This window comes from Scatophagus argus, chromosome 5, assembly GCF_020382885.2.
Source record: "Scatophagus argus isolate fScaArg1 chromosome 5, fScaArg1.pri, whole genome shotgun sequence".
NCBI classification, from domain to species: Eukaryota; Metazoa; Chordata; class Actinopteri; family Scatophagidae; genus Scatophagus; species Scatophagus argus.
In genome coordinates, this window is record NC_058497.1 from 6002737 (window position 1) to 6016974 (window position 14238).

A 14238-nucleotide genomic window follows, 5' to 3' on the forward strand; every position below is an offset into this window, starting at 1 on the left:
ACTATATATTTATGCCTTAATATTCTTTCAGCACAAATATTTCATATCGCACATTTTCACATTTCAGGACATCTAAAGATTTTGTCATAATTTCATCATGTATACATATTTTTCTTTTAGCATGAAAACCCATAATGAAACACGCTCAAGATTTTTCTTCGCATTAGTTCTTCTTCGCTGGTGCATTTACACTACTATATATACATTACCTATAGTACACATTTAAATCAAACTTTAGATAGGTCGTGGTGTAGGAAATACTGTAAGTATGTCATAGTGGCCAGTATGTTTTGTACATGTTTGTATTTCAGATAAACTGGATGGATGGATGCATAAACTGGAAAGAAGCTAAAGCTTAGAGCAGCACCTTCTTTGTCCAGCAGAGGGCAAGAAACTACTGTATTGTTTGTACGTGTGTTCATCCTTCTGCAAATGGTACACCTATCAGCCACAACATTAAAACCACTGACATAGGAAGGGAATAACTTTAATATGTTTACAGTGCAATGTTCTGCAGGGATTCTTGGGTTCTGGCAATCATGTGGATGTTCTTTGACAAACACCACCCACCTAAACATACATAGATAGATATTTATGTTAGCTCAAGGTTTCCTCTTTCAATCATAGCCTGATGTACTTAATCTATAGCACTGTACAAGATAGTGGTAATCATGCAAATGCTCTCCAAAACAGGCTCACAATAGTTATTGAGCTAGGGGGTCAGTAATGTAGTGATAAATAAAAAGATGACTAAACTAGTAAACTATATTTATTAATGGGGCAAAGGATTTTCATATGACTGACATAAATGTTCTGTTTTCAGAAGCAAATTTTGTTATCAATTTTTAGTGGAATAACATTGTGGTTATATGATAATAGCTCGATATGTATATAGCTGTATATTGTACAGTGTTTATTTTAAAACTGTTAATTTATAAACTCTTTATATTTTTGAAACTGTTTTGCACACTTTTTGCTTTTTGCACCTTATTCTGTTCTTGTGAGCTGCCACGACAAGTGAACGTCCCTGCAGTAGGATCAATAAAGTTCATTTTCTACACATATGCATTTGGTATCAAATAACTGGCTATTCTTCCAGTAAGAGATAAGATATGCTGAACACTTATCATTTATTATTCAATGCATATAACCAACAACAATTTTAGTTACATTATCAATCTGAAATTAGGTTTTGTTGAACAATAAGAAACAATAATGTTTCTTCTCTAAGCTATTCATAAATTAAATTTACATAATCATAAAATAGTTGGAAAATTGAGACACATGAATCTATTTTATGCCCTTCCAGGCAATAAACGTTTTATGTAATGCACAGGAGACTTCATCTCTATGTCAGCTGTTTAAGTCAGTTCACAGTTGACAACTGAACACGCAGCTCAATAGATCATTACAGTTGGTACATTGTAAAATATATATTGGACAAACATGCTTTCACAGACAAAAGGTGTAGATATATGGGTACGCCGGTAAGTGAAGTCTTCATCTTATAGCAGAGGGTGGCGTGACAGACATACGTAGCTAACACATCATTTAGAACACCGTGTCTGATGTGTAGCTGAAAAGTTTAGCATCTATACATCACACCCCGCGTTTGGTAACTGTACCTCGTTGCACGTGTATGTAAGCATCCTACAACACCCTCTTAATTCTCATTCGTCATTGTTAGATTTTAGGCCAGCCTTGGATTAAAGATAATTGGACAAAGAGCCCGCTTCAGACGTCCGTCATATAGTATACTTCACTACTATTGGTTAAAGGAATTCACCTCTTTCGCTCTTGAATGTCGGACTGTGGTTGGTGCCCGATCAAGTCAATCAACTGTGAACTTCCGGGTGTTCGGCCGTTGCAAAACAGACTATTGAACCAGACGCTGGTGGACGAGGACAGTCAGAGAGAAAACCCTGGATAACTCAGCTTCAGGAAAAGTGAGTCACTTTAGTTGTTAATAACAACATTCCAAAGAGTAACGTTTTCTTTATTAGGAAGAATAAACGCTGTGTGTAAGTGTAGCTGGCCTGTGATTTAAGGCATCAGTCAGTAGCTGTTACACAACATGATGAACAATATTTATGATACAGGCGGTAGCTGATGAGCTAGTTAAGTCGAACGTAATTGTTATTTTTAACTCTTTTAATGTGTTGTCAAATTGTATTTACTAGACTGCAAGTTATCTTTTCTATAGGCGACACACGTGCTCATGACCGCATATCTTGAACCATCACACCCAAGGTTAAAGCACCTAGCGGGGTGATCAGCATAACACATATTTGACCTCTACATTGTTCTGTCATGTATACAATTAATGCATTTGCTTATCTGGGTTAAAGAGTGTCCTGGCAGTACTTCGTGTACGTTTAAAGCTTGTTTTGTCCTACCATCTTACACACTGCAACTTGACTCCTTCCTCTCTTTCCACCTGGCTGTATGAAGAAATGCTGTCAGAAGTCCTGCAGGTACTGCGTGGGGCAGGTAAAGTGGGGTCTGCCCTTGTCACCACCCAGGGTGAGCAGCTCCGATTAATGGCCTGCAACTCCTCCATGGGAGCTGGGGTCAAAGTTGTTCAGGATGTGGTGGAAGGACTGGTGGGCACCTTTATGAGCAACAGCAGTGAGGTAAGGATTCCTGTATAGACTCTGAATTCATCACTTGGACTCTGGAAACTTGTGATGGGCATTGTGCAATAAGTAGTGTAGAATAAATGTAGCCCAAGTTATGGGTATGTAGCATTTTTGGGCTAAATTATTTATCCAACTGTGCTGTTTTTGCAGCAACAGTCAATAAAGGAGGATGTGTTTCCGGATGCAGAGGGTTGGGAGAGTATGGACCCTGATGAAGCAGCCAAATGGGCTGTGGGATCTGAGTTCCCCCCTGAAGCTCCAGAGCAAAGCCAGACAGAAGCTGGAGCTGCTAGAGAGATCCCAACAGGTATTGTCAATGTCAGCTTGTTAACGTGTGCTGCAGGTGAAACACATCAAGTAGGTGGCACCAAAAGAGTTTTTCTTTTTTTTTTTTAAGAATATTGTAATGCTTTCGGCCCTTTCGAAGTGCAATCATTTCTAAGATTGTTTTGAAAATTTTTAGGAAATTTTACCTCTATAAATGCTGAAGTTGAAAACTGTAGAGGTCTTTTTAATAAGAGAATATGCAAACCCAAGTCTCATGTTTTTCTCCTCTTATGTTTTTTTTTTTTGTGCATCAGCCAGTCAGACCCACAGGCCAATATGATAAGATTTTAAAGGAGCCACATTATGATGTTCACATCATGTATTCAATAAAATGTTTCCCTCACCTCTTCCTACCAAAGGAGTTCCTCCTCCACCACCAGGCGAAGCTCCTGCAGGGGCAGGCTGGCTGGGACAGAGCACTCGCTTCCTTCACACAACCCACGGTCTCCACAGGTACTACTACCAGACCAGGTCACTCCATGATTCAGTGGTTGCCAGACTCACTCCAGAGGACATTAAGAAAGCCAGGGAGGCCAAGCAGACCCTGGTAAAACCTGTCAGACAAAAGGTTGGTTGATAGGCAGTGTGCTTTTTTTAACTTTCTAATCTTTATGTTATTTTGCAGGTTAGCGCTTATATCCTGTAATGAGGGGGTAACCATTTTCTGGCTTTACATTCGCACATTTTGTCTTGTCATTTGATTCGTTTTTCCAGATGAACCAAGGTGATGACTTGGCTAGAAACAATATACATAGTAAATGGTTTGGAAAATGCTTTAAAGGATCAATTTGTAGGATTTAGTGGCATCTGGTGGTGAGGTTTCAGAGTGAAACCACCTGAATACCCCTCACTTCATCCTCCCTTTCCCAACAAGTTTGTCTACTCTGAACTACTGTGTAAACATGGCAGTGTTCCTCTCTCTGTAGATATAAAAAGCTTATCATAAACTCTAATTGGAATTAGACTCTTAATAGAAAATGAATATGTTGGCTTTTGTGATGTATTGAGAAAAATTTTGCCCTGTGTTTCAGGTCAAGAGTTAAGGAACAACAATCAAAAACAGGTTTAAAAATGATTTCAAATAAATGTATTACTTGCTTTAATTGTCTGGTGTGTCTTCCCTCAGCTGAGTGACCGTGCCAGAGAGAGGAAGGTACCTGCCACGAGAATCAGCAGGCTGGTTAATTTTGGGGGTAAGAACAATGTACATGTAATTTTTGGCACGGCACCTTGTTGATACCCTATTGTCCAAGAGAGATTCCTCCTTGTTCTACTCCAGGTTGACACATGTTTCCAAGAACAGCAGGAGAAATGAGATCTTGTTCTAAAACATGTCTTATGAAACACACAAGCTTCCACTATGCTTTAAATACAGAGCATAGATGGCAGTAATTAAACACATATAGTGTAGCAGTAAAAGCAAATATTCAGACTTGCCTTGTCAGTCATCAAAAGAGGAATCAGCAATCCACCAGACCCTGTTTTATCCTTACCACACAACACTGACGGCATATTAAGAATACCATAGCGTGAGGTGAATGGCATAACTCATAACTCCATTAATTTAAAGAATGTTTTGTAAAAGATACCAAACATGAAATCTAATTTCAGTCTTTATCAATATTAGCAGCTGTGTCACATCAGCATTTCCTCAATAATCTGCTAAGAGGCTCTAACTTGAAAATCACTTGTGTCTTTTGTCGTTCCGCTACAGGACTGGCAGTAGGACTCGGGATTGGCGCCATTGCAGAAGTGGCAAAACAGTCACTGGGTGGCAAACAAAAAGGAGGTGTGTTTGTGTGTTCTTCTCACTTCTCTTCTCCTGTCCTCTGCTGCCTTCCCCACCATCCTGTAAAATAGCTTTTGATCCAGCAGACAGATGGACAGCTGGTCTGCCCTGGAGAAGTTTCTCATATGTCTGCACCTGCCAGGAACTGGACAGGCATTAAATCAAACCTGTTTACAAGAACTTAAACAGAGGCTTTAATATGTTAAATGAGCAGTGTTTAATGATGTACAACTGTTGGCTTTTACCCCCTGCTTACAATTGGCTAGTAAGGGCCAGAGCTTCAAACAAATTACTCTTGTTTATGCAGCTGTACTATGTTTTGCTTTCTATCTCTGCTAATGGTCTCTCTCTGTGTATGTGCTCTGTCTGTTTTGTAGACATGAGTGCCCTGTTAGACTCTCCTCTCCTGTCAGAGGCCAATGCTGAGAGAATAGTCAACACTTTGTGCAAGGTCCGTGGAGCTGCACTCAAGATAGGACAGATGCTCAGCATTCAAGGTACACACTGCAGCAACGGCATTACAGCAAAATGGTTTCACTCATTTCTAGGCAGTCATTTTTATATATTTTTTTTTTTTCAGACAACTCCTTCATCAACCCCCAGCTACAGAAAATCTTTGAGAGAGTCAGACAGAGTGCAGACTTCATGCCTGCCTGGCAAATGAATGTAAGCGTCCTCCATTATGTCATGCTTCAGTAAATGTCTGTAGATTTTAAAGGTCAGATTCATGTTTGTAAGACTTCTGTGTGGGTATGATTGTGTAGAAAGTTCTAGAGGAGGAGCTGGGACCAGGCTGGCGAGACAAGCTATTATCATTTGAAGACAAACCGTTTGCTGCAGCGTCCATCGGCCAGGTGCATCATGCAGTGTTAAAAGATGGTAGAGAAATTGCCATGAAGATCCAGGTATTATTCAGACATGTTCTTTTTCTGTCTTTCTCTCAACCTCTGTCCTTCTCTGTCTGCACTGATTATGTCTGTTATGTCTTCATATTTCTCCTAGTACCCTGGAGTGGCAGAGAGCATCCAGAGTGATATAAACAACTTGATGTCAGTTCTGAAAATGAGTGTAGTCCTGCCAGAAGGTAACAATCACATTATTATTTGTCAGCCATGTTTTGAAGTCAGAGGCTTAAAATTTCACATGAGAGGCTCCTGCAGTTGTTACATTTTTAAGAAGAAGAAGAAGATCAGCTTTATTCACAGTATATATATTTTTACATACAGAAACTGAATTCTTCTTCTGCATTTGACCCATCCTTAGTTTAACACACACACATGCAGCACCTGGCAAATTACATGCAGTGACACACACACAGGAGCAGTGGGCAGCATCAAGCGCCCGGGAAGCATATTGGGGGGTTAAGTGCCTTGCTCAAGGGCACATCAGCCGACTAATGGAGGGGGGGAGCATTACCTTTCTTTATCTTAAGAGTGTATTCATTAATTCATGCCACATATCATCTTAAATTATCTTATTCACAGTGAGAAAAAGCCTCCTGAAAAGATTTAAAATCCAAGCACTTGAGTAGCTTCTGTTGTCCTCTGGGCATTTTACTTAAATTCTGCATGTGTGACAATAACACCATAATGAGGATAAGAAATACACATTCTTATCCTTCTTTGACTGACCATCTTAGGTTGGGAGGTGACTATAGCTCCTTCTAACATTGATTTGTTTCTGTTGTTCCCTCTCATTTTCACAATTACAGTTCAGGCCATGGGGTGGCGCTATAGTTTCAGGTTACAATTAGGTGACATATTTGTTACCAGTGACAGCAAGGACATCTGCATCATTTATAGAGATGTTACTTGTTTCTTTGTTGTGCATGATCCTACATGTTCAAAGTCTGTCTAACTATTTATAATAATTAATGATTACAGTGATTACAAACTGTGCAGATGTTTAAAGATGACAGAGTCAGTATGTTCCCTTAAGTCATGCCTGCTGAGTTTTGCACTGTTTCTTTTTTTTTTCACAGGCTTGTTTGCAGACAGCAGCCTAGAGGTTCTTCAGAGGGAGCTGGCATGGGAGTGTGACTACAATAGGGAGGCAGAGTGTGCCAAGAAGTTCAGGTAGAGTTATGTGGCATATTGAACCATAAAGCCTAACGAGCTGTCTATAATTACAATTTGTTTGCTACAAAACTGCACATACACAGATCAGCCAAAACATTAAAACCACTGACAGGTGAAGTCAAAACTATAATACCATGTTGTGCTGGGAGACCCATTCATGTTAACATGTACCACCCACCTGAACATTGCTGAACACTGCTACATTTGTACTCAAGATTTATTCTTATTCTATTATACTGGAGACTGGCTTCTAGGTAGTATATTTAGTCATTGTTAATCATATTTATGTGCATGTTTTTTAACTGTTTTCACATGTCATGACTTGGTTGTCTTAATTGTTTTTTTCTGATTATTTCTATTTGGCTTTCAGGTCCCTGCTGGAGGGAGATGAGTTTTTCCAAGTCCCAGAGGTCATCGATGAACTGTCGGGCCGCAGGGTGCTGGCAATGGAGCTGGTACAAGGAGTCCCTTTGGACCGCTGTGTAGACCTGGACCAGGAGACCAGGAACCAGGTACATATGATTCATATGTTTGACTCAGTAAACATATGAATCATAATATTGGAACATAAGTAAATTCTCAATTTGATGCTATTAAAGAAGATTTTGAAATGATTTTTGCAGCTACAGCAGAATGTTCACGATAAGGTGACGTTATCAAATATTGTTATTGTATTAGGTGGTCAATTGTATCTATATCATTGCTATATCACATCAAGAAGCCAGGAGTGACAAACCAGTTTAAATTAATGAAAGTGTTGGAATCAATTTGTCAAGCAAAAGAGAAAAACAGTTTGTGGAATTTGACATAAGGGCCACAGTAAGAAGGCTGCATAGGACACTCTGTTTTGATGGAGCCCTTCACAGTCTGGACCACTAATTGCAGGAACCATTACAGCTGAAACCCTCTGACAAAGTAGACGGCGCATATCAGGAGCCCTGTTCCTCCATCATGGGCTTCTGTTGGAATTTAATGTGTTTAGATCACTTTTATTTCTAGAATATGTGACCTATGCCATAATGTGGTGCAGGGCTGAGCAGATTAACTACCTCCCCTAGACACAAGTTACTTGCTAGCTGCTTATACAACAGGACCTACTGTAAGGCCGCTTCTTCAGACACAGTGAGTGTGTGGCAGCTCAGCTGTACTAGAGAAAGTCACACTGAATAGAATAAGATGTATGAAATACATGTAATGCATGAGACTGTAACAGAGCATGAAATTTTCAGATTGATAATAACAGCGTGGCCATAAACACAGACCTCTCCTCAACTGTCTGCAGATTTCTTTCAACATCCTCCAGCTGTGTCTCAGGGAGCTGTTTGAGTTCAGGTTCATGCAGACAGATCCAAACTGGGCCAACTTCTTCTACAACTCAGACACCAACAAGGTGAGGGGCGCTTTGATATCGACGTTTTAATGAATAGTCTGGCATAGAAAAATGGATTTTAAATTGTACAAAAACCATCATATGTAGCAGATGTATAACACACTCACCTTGTCCGTAGGTTGTTCTGTTGGACTTTGGGGCATGCAGAAGCTACCCAGAATCATTTACAGATGACTACATACAGGTATGATGTATCTTAAAGTCTCTCACCAGTGAACCACACAGTATGACTTGTGCAACAAGATTTCTGTGAATAATTAAGCACTAGAGTCTTTGGCTACATTTTGCATCAGCCAAGAAAAAACATGATCATGAAAATCATCATCATGAAAAACACATCATATACAATCAAATCCGTGTCCACATATTCCTCTTCTTCATTCTATGAGAGGCTTAATGTAGAGCTCTTTAAATAAACGTGATGAGCACATCCAAATCATCATTTGACCTGTGTGTGTGTTCTGTGTGTTCAGGTGGTGCATGCAGCCTCTGAGGGTGATCGAGCCACTGTTCTTTCCAAATCGAAGGATCTGAAATTCCTGACAGGCTTCGAGGCCAAGGTAAGGTATTTCAGTCTCTGCTGCTGTGCTCATTTATTTTTGATATGATTTATCCCCCAGTGTCTCTTCTGTCTTCGCCTTTTTATTTGGGTTTCTTCCCACCTGAGACTCGCTGCCTGTGCTTGATGCAGTTTCCTTACAGTCATAGTACATGATCCTCCTTCTTCTTCCACATTGTTTTGTATCTTTGTTAAGAAGGTCATGTTTCCAGCCCTGTTCACCATTTAGAAAAACATCTCAATATTCATGAATGGATTTATGTGTAATTCGGTGGCCACAGAGGAGTGCAGGTGACAGTATGACCGATTCACATTTGATAATGACTACCAGAAATTGAAACTATTTCAAATCAATTATATTTACTCTGTAAATGTCAGGAATGATATCTTTGTGAGAGACAGTTGTGTTGTAAGTTGTGGAATGTGTTTCTTATTTTGAATCTTAATCCTAATATTAAATAAAATGTGACTGGTTAGAGGAAAATAGTTACAAAAGGAAGAAAGCCACTTTTTATTAATGAAAAACCCTCATTAATCCAGTTGCAAATGTTTACATAGAGCTTGTTGTGTATATAGTGTATCTGTGTAAGATATAACCCTTATATAACATCTCCAGTAAACTCTGCCTCAGTATGCACACTAAAAATACAGGTTGAAGTGTGTTTGGGTTTTACATCCCAGCTTCTATACTGAAATCTTAGTTCATTTGATTATTATTCTCACGGAAAGCCATCGTAACGCTTTTCCCTGCTTCCTACCAGGCCTTCGAAGAGGCCCACGTGGAGGCGGTGATGATCCTCGGCGAAGCCTTTGCGTCTACGGAGCCCTTTGACTTCGGCATGCAGAGCACCACCCAGCGCATCCAGAGCCTCATCCCCATCATGCTACGCCACCGACTCACCCCTCCACCCGAGGAAACGTATTCCCTCCACCGCAAGATGGCCGGCTCCTTCCTCATCTGCTCCAAACTGAATGCACGCATAATGTGCAGGGACATGTTCCAGGATGTGTACAGCAGATACAACCAGAGGAGGCAGGCAGAGGCAGCGCAGGCCACTGCTTAGACTCTCAGGGACAAGGTCACTGTCACTTTTCAGAGAGGGCTGCTAAGTAAGGAACAGAAAAGATGGAGTCCACAAGTGTAGACAGTGGATCAGACTTACCTAAGACTTAACACCATGCCAGCATGTACCAGCCTATGGCAGCGGGCTGTAATGAGGACCACAAATGTGCTTGCCTTTTGCCTTTTTTTGTGCATAATTGTGTCATAGCTAATACATGCTGAAGCCCAAATAGCTAAATTACTGTAATTACTAAATTGGTATGTTGATCGAAGAGAGGATTATTTAATTAATATTGAGTGTTGATGTGTTTGGCCAGTGGTTACAGCTCTCTCACAGCAAACACACTACACAGTGCTGCTGGACATTCAAGACAGTTTTGTGAGCAGTTTTAAAAAAAAATTGTGATATATATATATATATATATACTTCATCTGTGCTGCATCTGAATTCATTCTCACTCACTCTGCCATATCTGCAAGAGAAGGGGTATTTTCTGTCTTCAGGATACATAATAAGACATGCATTGCTGAGCTGATGCTACCAAGTGCTCTCTCTTGTTAGAAGGACTTTGTGTGCTGTCAGATGAGTTTGTGAAAAAAGCTTTCTCTTAAATGTGATGACTGACACACTAGATGAGCAGATTATTAAAGGAATTACTGAAGGTGGTCTAATGGAATCTTATTCAGTGATGGCCTCGCATCAAGAAGTTTATTTGACGTGAAACTTCATAATGTGAAATACTGTCAGACCTTTTTTATGTCTCTTTATGGCAGAGATGTGTACTATAACCTGCAAGGCAGTGTGCTGTGCATTGTTGTTTTTTTTATTATTAAAGACAGATTTATATGTGTCATAAATTGAGCTTTACTGGCAAGTGTCAAGAAGAGGCTAGAAGCCAAGGACTTCATTCTGTATTGATCTTTCTATTTAAGTTTTAGTCCTCTTTGGCAAATGTCATTGACTGGAGGCCATGTTTGACCTCATCCCCATCCACACAGTGCTTGTATTGACAGTTAAACATCTTGATACAGTATTCTTGGCTTGTAAAATGTAAGAGTTGAGCTAATGGTGGCATTGATAGGTCTGTTTGGTTTTTTTTTTAAGAACTAATTTTGTTTCATGACTGCTGTTTATTTTAGTCTTCAGTCAAGGCATTACAGCACCTCAAGCTCAAGACTGTCTGCTCACTAAATGTTATTGTTCACATCATGGGAGCTGGGATCATAAAAACCTGATGGGGACACATGCAGCCTTTTACAGTATCTCCATTAGCACTTGCTGTTAGCGTCCCTCCATTGAGCTTTGTTACATCATGTACAGCACAGATGCTGAGCTGTTCCTGCACTCAAGCTGGCTCTGATACACTCCATCAAAATCACACTTTGTTTTTCTGAGTTTGGGAATCAGCCACAGTTATAACTGCTGCACATACTTCTCTTGTAGTTTCATGCAACGGAAAGTTGGAGCATTTCTCTGCGTGTAAGAAGCAGCTGGCTTCAGTTTATTGGAGGAGAATTGGCTCTTTTTGGTCCCTGTCTCAGACTTTTCATGAGGGAAAGCTTTTCAATGTGGGACTAGTGAGGGGTTATTTTTACAAGGACCAGTTCATCAATGAAGTTAAAGCATGGAGCACGTTAGCATGTTTAAATTATGTTGTGTTGGTGTTGCTGCATGAAAAACAATGTGATACAGTTTGAGTTATGGTCCACTGCAGACCACAGTGTTAATATTAAGGGACAGTTGGCAGTCTGTCCAGTAGGCTTTTACTGTTCATTTAGGCTGGACTTTTCTGTCCGAGACTGATTTACGCTATACGCTTTAAAACGTATTATTTTCTGAGTATTTTTAAGGCTGATTCCAGTATAGTTTTTAGAGTCGATATCATTAAAGATCCTCTCCATACGTCTTTTAAGACATGCAAAAATTCTCTGCCCTACATAATAATCAGTGTCTCACACGCATCAGACTTGTTTTTTGAGTCCCACTTGTATGTCCAAGTGTTAAACCCAGAGAAAATGTCCTTCAGTAGATAAATGTGAAATCAGCCGTCGTACACCAGCCCATAGATGCTCAAACTAAAAGAGGGGGGCCTTAAATTGACTAGTTTTATGGCCAAAAATAAAATTAAACAAAATGTAATTCAATAAGCATTTCCAGACCACAGTGTTGTTCTTGACAGGATGTAGAAGGCTTTGAAACGAAATCTATATGTCGCCTGCGTTTGTGTTGAAAAACAACATTTCTAGAGAATATAAATAAACAGTTTGCTGCATACATAAAATGTGAACAATTCAAATCTGATCAAATTTCTCCTGTGCCTTCAAGACTGGGGACTGTCCCAAGCACAAAGAGCTTGGCATTATTCCACAGAGCGTATTTAACCCGTGTAAGAGTTGTCCCGCTCGCTGTAATGGCCTCAGCTTCTGTCCACTGTGTCCACCTGACGGAGCCCGTGGCCTGACGGAGCACCCTTGAACAGGGAACCTCGTCCTACCTACAAGCACAAGGAGAGGCTCAGTGGAGTAACGCATTACCACAGTAACTAAGACGCCGCACGGTGGCGCAGTGGAGAGACTCAAACAGAGCCCTGCTGTTTTCTTTTTTTCTTTTCTGGAAAACATCAATGGGGACGGTGGATTTGCATGTCCGGCCGCCTGTGCCAATGGGCGCACTGGGAAGGCTGGGTTAGCGGGTGGAGCCGGGGGAAGCAGTTCAGTTAGTGCACAGTCAACAAGCAAAGCATCCGAGATTACTACAGATACACCAATTTCACCGAAATCTCCCTTAAATCGCTGTTGTGAACATATTTTTTTTTTTCAAATTTTGTGTGTGAAAGTGCGTTTGTGTGTGTGCAGCCACCGTGTTGATTTGCAGCTCCACATCGCCTCCATACATCGCTTTCACAGTGCGGATGAAGAAGATTTTGTGAAATTACCATTTGCAGATTTATAGGCCGGTATATTTCTGTCCGGGGTCCTGGATTTACACAGAGGAGGAGCGGGGAGCCGATCATCCGTCGTTCTCTTGGGTGAGTTGACTGTTTTCCCGTCCAATCTGGCAGCCCTGTTTACTGATACTTCAAACGTTATTTGGAGACCCGGTAATGTCTTTGTAATGAATGGATTCGCGATCAAAAAGTGCACGATCCACTCAGATCGGTGCTGAATCCTTGATTTGTGAGTTACGGGGTAATTACAATGTTTGAATACAACTGCAGCGCCTTTGGATATGGATCTCCTGCGGGCCCATATGTGTGAAATGAGTGAAATGCTCCAGTCTTTGATACCGTTTACATCGCTAACATCCATAACGAAAGAGAAATAGCCTAAGTCTGATAATGGACCTTACGCGAAACCACTGATAGTCTCATGAGCATTATCCTACCGGAAGACACCAGTGATGCCGTATTAATTAAAAAAAAAAAGCTGGAACTTTATTGGCCTGCTATGTCACATTATGACCTTACGAACACCGATAATTGCCAGGAATGAGTTTATTACGTCACTATTGGCGTGGGAATTAGCTAATATCGACTGAGCTGTAAAGAGTCTCGTTGATTGCTGAGTAATCATTTGTTCATAGATTATCTGTAGGCATTTTCTCCTGGACAACATGGTCACTGAAACACGCATCCTGAGTTTGAATTTGTGTGGTCATAAATCTACCTGTGTGCTGGATTGTCTCTAGCTCTCCTCCTCGCATCATGATGTGCAGTTAATCGTCTCTTTTTGGGGGTTGATTGCATCATTGCCAAACTTCTTCAGGGCTTATGCTTTGTTGGAAAAAGTGTTGCAGCTTACTGTGATCTCTCCCACACTTCATGTTCCCTGACATGAACAGGAGATCCACGATACATGAGAGTAAGAAAAATGGCAATCAGTGTGCGGCATCCAGATGACTTAGAGACTGTGGCTATAATGCACACACTCACTTACACACTTGGCACATGCCTTCCTATGCAGGCCCAGTAAATGCATGCGGCTCCATTGTCTGTAGAGCTCCATCTGTTCCGTGACATGGCATTCCTCAGACAGCCAGTCATGCTGTTAGAGGGTGGTCTACCCTGATCCACTGCCTCTGAGAGAGAAAGAGAGTCATGTGGGGTGTATTAAAAGAGTAGGTGAAGGGCTCAGTGTGTCTCAGCCCACAAGCCTTAGACCACCTGCACAGACAGCTCCTGGGCCAGGCTGGAGGGCCAGGTTTGACCTTAAGTTTGATTTAGAGCTAAAGGAAGGGGCAGGTTTGTTCTGGAGCTGGGGCTAGAGGTTGACTGGCTTTGGGCTATGAACAAGGACCGGAGAATGGCTAACTTTAGACCACGAGTTAGATCAGACTAAATGTGAGCTATGGCTGGACCTGGAGCTAGGGCTGGAGAGATTTGGTGTGGAGCTG

General features: G+C 41.0%; 2 protein-coding genes across 2 annotated transcripts in view; both read left to right on the forward strand.

The window, feature by feature from the left end:
- Positions 1 to 1787: 1787 nt before the first annotated feature.
- coq8b (coenzyme Q8B) lies at positions 1788 to 10703 on the forward strand. Its single transcript, XM_046389352.1, has 16 exons — positions 1788 to 1946; positions 2452 to 2633; positions 2790 to 2946; positions 3326 to 3534; positions 4093 to 4159; positions 4681 to 4755; positions 5133 to 5252; positions 5336 to 5421; positions 5520 to 5660; positions 5758 to 5839; positions 6737 to 6830; positions 7204 to 7345; positions 8116 to 8223; positions 8342 to 8407; positions 8697 to 8783; positions 9544 to 10703. The coding sequence occupies exons 2-16, from the start codon at positions 2454 to 2456 to the stop codon at positions 9844 to 9846; spliced, it is 1917 nt and encodes a 638-aa protein (XP_046245308.1). The 5' UTR covers positions 1788 to 1946; positions 2452 to 2453; the 3' UTR covers positions 9847 to 10703.
- Positions 10704 to 12388: 1685 nt separating this feature from the next.
- numbl (NUMB like endocytic adaptor protein) overlaps positions 12389 to 14238 on the forward strand; it is a 53936-nt gene continuing 52086 nt past the window's right edge. The window contains exon 1 of the mRNA XM_046389124.1: positions 12389 to 12874. The gene's annotated coding sequence lies outside the window, so the exon portion shown is untranslated. The remainder of the gene's footprint in view (positions 12875 to 14238) is intronic.

What these genes read in the sequence shown, in the direction of transcription:
- coq8b (XM_046389352.1), top strand. Translation starts at nt 2,454, where the DNA reads ATGCTGTCAGAAGTCCTGCAGGTACTGCGTGGGGCAGGTAAAGTGGGG. An exon ending in TTATGAGCAACAGCAGTGAG is followed by an intron (nt 2,634 to 2,789) that starts GTAAGGATTCCT and finishes CTGTTTTTGCAG; the next exon opens with CAACAGTCAATAAAGGAGGA. An exon ending in ACAACTCAGACACCAACAAG is followed by an intron (nt 8,224 to 8,341) that starts GTGAGGGGCGCT and finishes CCTTGTCCGTAG; the next exon opens with GTTGTTCTGTTGGACTTTGG.